The 8,045-nt window shown below is 50.8% G+C and overlaps 1 protein-coding gene across 1 annotated transcript; it reads left to right on the top strand.

The window, feature by feature from the left end:
- Positions 1-632: 632 nt before the first annotated feature.
- SLC46A2 (solute carrier family 46 member 2) lies at positions 633-7,592 on the top strand. The gene is made up of 4 exons (XM_016213686.2): positions 633-1,752; positions 2,655-2,738; positions 3,146-3,302; positions 7,535-7,592. Exons 1-4 carry the CDS (start codon positions 633-635, stop codon positions 7,590-7,592), a joined length of 1,419 nt encoding a protein of 472 aa, XP_016069172.2.
- The last annotated feature ends 453 nt before the right edge of the window (positions 7,593-8,045 follow it).

Genomic DNA, 8,045 nt, shown 5'->3' with positions numbered 1-8,045 from the left:
AGTTTAGTCCCTACACGCAGAAGTACATTATCTACGTGGCTTTGTAAACTCTCCCTGCAGACTTGTGTCTCCCTTGTGTGACTCGGCTCCTGCTCATCCGCGCTGCCAGGGCTGTCAGGACTGAGCAGGCGGGGAGGAGCTGTGTGTTGACTCTCCATCCCAGGGCAGGACCATTTTTGCCCCTGCACCGCCCATCACCCTGGTCCTCTTTGCAGAAGTGTGTTCATAAAGAGGAAGCCGGGCATCCTGGGGAGTCTCAGCCCGTGCGGTGACAAGCCCTAGAGGAAGATACCCAGCGACCTGCGGGAAGTCCCGGCACGCCTGGCTGTGGGGAAATCGGAGCCGGTCAGGCTGCCGGCTCACTGGAGCAGCAGGACGCGGCCGCCAAGGGTGGGGACGCGGGGCCGAGGCTCCCTGTGCGCTCCCCTCCCTGGCTGCCCGGTGCCGCCGGCGCGGCTCTGGCCCCTGGGGGCGGAGGCCGGGGCGGAGCGGCCTCTTCTGGCTGGGGAGGAGTGGCCAGGAAGGTCGCTTGGCTGCCGAGCTGGTTCCAGCCACACGCATCCTGCATCCGGCTGGGCTCTCCCCTCTCCTACCCTCACCCAAGCCCCTCCATCCCCCAGCCGAGAGACCACATGGGCTCCGAGGTCACCCGCAGGGGCTACCTGTCTGGCCTCCAGGTGAGGACCTGGATTGAGCCTGTGGTGGCCTCCACTCAGGTGGCCAGCTCGCTCTACGATGCGGGGCTGCTCCTAGTACTGAAGGAATCCTTAGGGGCCCGAGCCTCCAACCACAGCGCCAGTCCATCGCCCCGGGGGACCCTGGAGGACCAACAGCAGAAGGCCATCTCCAATTTCTATATCATCTACAACATTGTGACGGGCCTGACGCCCCTGCTGCCCGCCTACTGCCTGGGCTGGCTCAGCGACCGCTACCACCGCAAAATCTCAATCTGTGTGGCCCTGCTGGGCGTCCTGCTCTGCCGACTAGGGCTGCTGTTCAAGGTGCTATGGGATTGGCCCATGGAGGTGATGTACTGGGCCGTGGGCCTGAACGGGCTCTGCGGAGGCGTCTCGGCGTACTGGGCCGGGGTGATATCCCTGGGATCCCTCGGCTCCTCTGAGGGCCGCCGGTCGGTTCGCCTCATCTTTATTGACCTGATCTTGGGCTTGGCGGGATTCTGTGGGAGCATGGTCTCCGGGCATCTCTTCCAGCAGACGTCTGGGAAAGCCTGGCAGGGCCTGGTGCTGACGGCTTGCAGCGTGAGCTGTGCCTCTTTTGCCCTTTTCTACAGCCTCTTGGTCCTGAAGGTCCCTGAGTTGGCGGCCAAGCCCCAAAAGGCACCCCCTACCGTGGACACAGTGTCGGGCACGGTTGGCACATATCGTACCCTGGATCCTGATCAGCCAGACAGGCAGAGCGTGGTGGGGTACCCTCTACCTCCTAGGAAGGCAAAGCCCCAAAAAAACATTATTGTCCTGCTCTTTCTGGGCGCCATCCTCTATGACCTGGCAGTGGTGGGCACTGTGGACGTGATGCCCCTGTTTATGCTGAGGGCGCCTCTCAGTTGGAACCAAGTGCAGGTGGGCTATGGAATGGCTGCAGGGTACATCATCTTCATCACCAGCTTCCTGGGAGTCCTGGTCTTCTCTCGCTGCCTCCGGGATACCACCATGATCATGATTGGGATGGTCTCCTTTGGATCAGGAGCCCTCCTATTGAGTTTTGTGAAAGAGACGTACATGTTCTTCATTGGTGAGTCTGACATTCTTGGGAGGCAGGACAAAGACAGTGCTGGTCCTGAGTCACGGGGCTGACGCCAGGAATGCTGTGGTCTGGGTGTCCTAGCTCAGCACCAGGGATTATACCTGCTAAGTAGGAGGTTCAAGGGGGACAGGATTATGTGCACTTGAATTTACCTGTGTTGTATTGTGTACTGTGTTATCTGTATTGCCCTCTGAAATGTTACCAGAGTGGTGTCCATGGTTCTAGGAGGTCATGGGAGGAACTGCCAGTGGTACCTGGAGTCAGTAGAAGAGGCTTCAGAATGGTCTTGGATGGAGGAGACGGGGTTGGGTTTCTTCCCCCCAATTTTAAAGGGATAAAATAGTAAATAATCCAACTGAAAAGATCCCTTAATTAAGATTACTTCAGGCCTAGCAAAAGCTTTCTAAAAATGAATTAAAATTTTATCCATAAATGCTTTCTACAACCAATGTAATAAATTCCTTCAAGGAAGTAGAATGAAGTTTCATGTGAGGACACAGTTCAGACAACCACAAGCGGAGAGCTCTAGACCAATGCTCTAGTAGCACTTTCTACAATGAGAAAAAGGTTCTGTATCTGTTTTGTCCAATATAGTAGCCACAAGCCACATGTGGCTAATGAGCACTTGAAATGTGGCTAGTGCAAGTAAAGAACAGAATTTAAAATTTAATTTCATTTTAATCAATATAAATAGCCACACAAGGCTAGTGGTTAACATATGAGAAAGAGCAACTTCAGCCAGTTACCAGGAGGGCAGGAGTCTTCCAGAGCAAGCCACATCGGAGCTATGGGGAGAGGGAATTCTAAGTGAGACTTTCGCTTTATTTTAATTTATGCCTTGACCAAGGTTGGGCTACAATTAGGAGTGTTCTCGTGTGATTTCTTTCCAGCTCGAGCTGTCATGCTGTTCGCTCTCATCCCCATCACAACCATTCGATCAGCAATGTCCAAACTCATAAAGGACTCTTCATATGGTGAGTAAAATGAATCTCTCTGAGATCCTCTGCCGGGGCTGTTTGGCTTGAGGCACAGGGTTCGGGCTTGCAGAAGGCACACGAAGAGAGTTCCAGAAGCAATCTCAAACACTCCAGAAACACGCTGGATGGTGTCCATCCAGGGCAGAGGGACTAAAAACAGGAGGGTGGGACAGACTCAGAAAGTCAGTCACTGAAAAGCCACAGCCAGAGGAAGACACTACCATCCACAGGCCATAGGTAGATCCACCGGAGGGAGGCAGGAGCCCTGGTGAAATGAGCCATGAAGGCTGAGGGGGAGTCCTGGGAAGGAGGAGGGGTCTCCTGAGAGCTCCCAGAGACCCAGCTAGCTGGGAGCAGACAGGGAGAGCAACACAGCTCCTTAGTAACTTCCATTCCTTCCACAGGCAAGGTGTTTGTCATCCTGCAGCTGTTGCTGACTCTGACCTGGGTGGTGACATCCACGCTGTATAACGAGATCTATCAGCTCACCATGGAAAAGTTTGTGGGTACCTGCTTCGCTCTCTCCTCCTTTCTCTCCTTCCTGGCCATCGTCCCGATTGGGTAAGATGGGACCATGTCTGCTGCTTGGGCTGGGGCCCTGGGGCTTAGGTAAAGGGCTGTTGGACCATCTCCAACCTATTATCATAAAGCATGATTTATTTTCGGTGGGTTCTCAGTAGGTTCTCTCACAAAGAAAAAGTGCTGATGTTCTCCCACATTAATTATTTGGGAATTCCCCAAAGTCATGAGTAATGAACAGAAGGCCCCAGCCAGCGGGCTCACTTCCTGGCAGTTTTGTAATACAATTTATTTATAGGAGCCTCATACACTTCCTTATGATCAAAAGCTGAGATTAGAAAACCTCTTGAACCTCTCAGACCTCTTTGGCTTAGCTCCCTTTATGGAGGAGTCAGCCCTCCTCACTTCGGCACTCATTCTTCTCTGTGCCTCCCAGGGCTTGGCACCTGGCAGCCTCTGTGCTCAGTGCCCCTGAAATCTCACGGCCACTGGACTGTGTGAGGTTCCCCTAAGACTGGGCAATTCCCTTGATGTCTTTTGGGGGAATTGTCTCATTTGTAAAACAAGAGCCCTCAAGTTGGGGAGATAACAGGCAGGAGAAAAGCTAGACAAGCAAAAGAGAGGCCCTCCAGGTCCGTAGCCAGAGTGCCAGCCTAAGTCATCACCAACCTGGACCACATGGAAGAGTCTGGTCTTCGACCAGCCCTGTCCAATGAAAATATGGAACGAGCCACAAGTGCAAGCCATGCTGGTGATGTTAAACTTTCCAGTAGTCACATTTAACAATGATAAAAGTAACCGGTGAAATCAATTTAATAACATATTTGCTTTAACCTACTATGTCCAAACTATCATTTTCTCATGTAATCAATTTACAAAATTAACCAATGAGGGTTTTTGTTGTTTTTTTTTACTGAATCTTTAAAATCTAGTATGGATTTTATGCTGATGCTACATTTCAATTTGGACTAGTCACACTTCAAGTGGTTGGTAGCCAATGTGACTAGTGGCAGCACAGCTTGGACTGTTTAAGCCCTTTTCCCCCTTTCCCTTAGGTACGGTTCTCTCAGGCTTGTCTCAGTCCCACCAGAGGAGAAAGGAGTGCAATAAATATATCCACAGTAAGGTGCATGGGATTTGATGTAGAGTTGCATTTTAATTAATTAATTTTTATTTTTAAAACCCTCACCTGAGGATTTTCCATTGCTTTTCAGAAAGAGTGGAGGGGGGGGGAGAGAGAGAAACATCGATGTGAGAGAGGCACATCAATTGGTTGCCTCCTACACAGGCTCCCAACCAGAGCCGGGGAGCGAGCCTGCAGCCAAGACTTGCATTTTAAGGAGGGCTGCCTAGGAGCCCATGACGGCTGTGCGTCCCAGTAAGGGTGGTATTATAGACGGCAGGGTGGGAAACAAGTGAAGGCAGGTGGGAGAAGTAGGAAGTGGATGGTGGTAAGGCCCTGTTTTTAATTCTCACATCACATCACAGTGTACATCCCTGCCTGCATAGAAAGTCGGGCCTTCTGACAAAGGGGCCATAAATCATTAAGGCTTTTTACAGCTAGAATAGTCCAAGGCTGTACCATTAATCATTAAGTGACATCAACAGGAAAGACCAGTAGAGCTCTCTAACTGCAGGGGGAAAAGCTACATTCCAAGGTCATAAGAACCCAGGAAGGCACATCAGAGCAGGGGCGCGGGGAGCCCGTGGAGGGCAGTAGGCTGGGAGGAGAGGTCCTTGGGCTACAGCTGTCAACAGCCTATTTGCAAGAAGGGACTTCGGCCCTGGCCCCTCCTGGTGCCAATTTCACATTACTGTGGGACCTGACCTCTCCTGCTTGCTTTCCTTATATGCAATAGGGAGATGCTGAGGAAATAAACGTCTGGCCCAGTCCATCTGCAGCCCACTCCCCACCCAACACACATGCGCTCAGCCAGTGCGTCATGCTTTATGGAGAAAATAGCAGCCATCGCCATCCCCAGAGTAAACCTATAAACCTATCTTTATTTGCATCCACCCTAGTCTCCTCCTCGATCCTTTTTTAAATAATAATTGCAAACACTTGAGTGCCTTTGATATGTGCCAGGCACTACTTTAAATATTTAATATATTGTAATTCATTTAATCTTCTCAAACAGTCCTTTTATCAAATTACTATTATCATCCTCATTTTGCAGATGAGGAAATAGACTCTAAAGTATTATGTAACTTGCCAAAGGTTACACAGCTAGTAAGTGGCAGAGACAGGATTTGAACCCAGGCAGTGTCTTTTATCTACTACATGACATTGCTTCTTAGAAAAAGTCACCAGGTGTCTGGGTGCCACCTCTCCCATCTCCTCAGAGCGGTCACTACACTAGTTAGCTGCTCTCTCTCCTGAATGTTTCCTACCAGAACTGACACCTGATGCACTACCCTCTGGACCGCCTCCTCTCCTTCCTCCTTCCTCCTCCTGAGAGCCAAGTTCTCCAAAGGCTGGTCTGCACATGCTGTCTCAGGTCCTCCCCTCCCATGCACTTTGCAACCCTCTAGAGACTGATGTCCCCAGTTCAGCTCTGCGGAGCCGATCTCACTGAAACTAGGACATGACTTCTTCAAAGCTGAATCCAGTGGATTCGCTGCAGTCCTCACCCCACATGATTTCTCAGTGGCCCTTAACACTGTTGATCACTCTTTCCTTGGGTGGCAATTGTCACTGTCACTCGCTTTTCTCAGCACCTTACTCTCTCGGTTGTTCTTCTACATCTCTGATCACTTCTCTGCAAACCTCCAAATGGAAGAATTCTTTGGGGCTCTGCTCTGGGTTGCCTTCTCACTTCATGTTCTCTAAGTCACCTAAAGTACTTTCAAAACTTGAAATTATTTAAATTTCCAAAATTGGGTTCTTGACCCCCTCCTAAATCTGTTCTCCCTCCAGTCTTTCCCATCTCATTAAATGGCCCTGCCACTCACCCACGGTAGAAATCATCACCATTATGTTCCCCCCACCTCCAATCCATCAGGCCTCGTTGATTCTAACTCCAAAATATGCGTCAAATCCATTCTTTTCCTTTTATCTTTCTGTTGCCACTCCTGGTCCAAAGCACCTGGATGACCGAATTAGCCTCTGAGCCATTCTCCCCACAGCTACTCTTGTTTGCCTCCCATCTGCTCTCCACCAGGTGGCCAAAGCAATTTCCTAGAAGGGTAAATCAGATCATGTCATCTCTTGCTCAAAGCTCTGCACTTGGCTTTCGGTGCTCTTTGGATAAAACCCAAATATCTCACCATGGACCACAAGGTCCTGCAATATCTGCCCTTGCCAACCTCTCTAGGCTCCAATTCCTGCCACTAACCACTTCCTACAGGGACCCCATGACTGACTCACCATGTATCTTCTGTGTCCAGTAGCGAGCCTGGCATAAAAGAAGTACTCAAGCACATTTGTTTAATGAATGAATGATCTGTCAAAGGGTGTGGCACCTACTACCAACACTGCTGACCATCCACATCCCCTGCTGGCTGACCCTGAAGTCAGGGGCTCCCCATGCCCATGTGGCTGTGCTATCGTGGTCCATGAGACACGGTCAGGGCTCAATCCGAGCTCACGTGGTCCCAGGCTGGCTGCTTTCAAGTCTTGGCTCTCTTCTTGCCAGTTTTGCAATACAATCAGTTTTAAGTACAGTAAGTGTCCCTCCCTGTAAAGCCCTGGGGCTCATGGAAGGTGGGAAATCATAGTGATGGGAAGTTTCCACAAAGTTTTCCTTTAGAGATTTGGATTTAAGCTTCTACCCCATCCAGCCAGCTCTAAGTGTTCAATATCATTCAGGAAGAGCTTAGAACCAAAAGTCACACAGATCCAAGATTTCAACTTAGAGCTATGCATTCCTACACATTCATTTACCTACAAATATTTTTAATCAGTGTAATGACTTATGGAAGAGGTAAAGGGGCTGCGGAAAGGCAGAAGATGAGGCAGCTAATTCTACTTGGGATTAGAGACCCTTGGTCTTGAGATAGATGTAGGAGCTACTCCTTGGGACAGAGGTGGACACAGAAGGAAAGTGCAAAGGCTGCAGATGTTACAGGGCTGGAACACGGCTGGGGGAGCGCCGTCCCCTTGGGCCACCTCTCTCCACTCAGTACAGCATTCTGGTGCTCTCATGGACTCAGCCTCTCAGTCTATCAGTGATGGAGGTGGCGAGAGCCCTCCCCGCCATCGGTGGGGAGGAAAAAGCACGCCTTTGCCCCACTCCAGCTGTTCTCTTATAATTCTCTCTTGTAAATTCTTACAGCATCGTGGCCTACAAACAAGCCTCATGGTTGAAACATGCAGACGTCACAGAGACATGAAGGCGCTGCAAACACCAGCAAGAGCCAGGCCCCTCTGAAGACCATGGAAGGGGCCAGGAAACGGTGACCAAAGCAACCCCCTGCTGAGAAACCCGAGCTCCAGCTAGAGTCAGCCTCGGAATGACCTGCTCTGGCTCAGGGGTCCCTGGTGGGTGGGAAAAGCATTTTCCTGGTGATGGAAGAGCTGTCTCAGCTCTCAGATGCCCCTGACAGGCAGAGGTTAGGTTCTGCGAGCAGTAGTGTGAGCTTTAATGGGTACACGCAAGCCGCATGCACAGCCATACCAGACGCTGCCAGGAGCTTCAGGCAGCAGCCCCTTTGCTTCCAGAAATTGTCTCCCGGGCTCCAAGGTACGGCTAACTGGCCATCTGGGTGCCGTGCTAGAAGTCCCAGGTGAGAACTCAAACCAAGCTTGAGGGGAATGTGGAAGGGATGTTTTGTAAGAACTGCTAA

Source organism: Miniopterus natalensis, chromosome 12 (genome assembly GCF_054644295.1).
Source record: "Miniopterus natalensis isolate mMinNat1 chromosome 12, mMinNat1.hap1, whole genome shotgun sequence".
Taxonomy (NCBI): Eukaryota; Metazoa; Chordata; class Mammalia; order Chiroptera; family Miniopteridae; genus Miniopterus; species Miniopterus natalensis.
Note: the sequence above shows the minus strand (reverse complement) of the source record. Positions and strands in the feature narration are given on the sequence as shown.

What these genes read in the sequence shown, in the direction of transcription:
- SLC46A2 (XM_016213686.2), top strand. Translation starts at nt 633, where the DNA reads ATGGGCTCCGAGGTCACCCGCAGGGGCTACCTGTCTGGCCTCCAGGTG. An exon ending in GACGTACATGTTCTTCATTG is followed by an intron (nt 1,753 to 2,654) that starts GTGAGTCTGACA and finishes ATTTCTTTCCAG; the next exon opens with CTCGAGCTGTCATGCTGTTC. An exon ending in CTGGCCATCGTCCCGATTGG is followed by an intron (nt 3,303 to 7,534) that starts GTAAGATGGGAC and finishes AAATTCTTACAG; the next exon opens with CATCGTGGCCTACAAACAAG.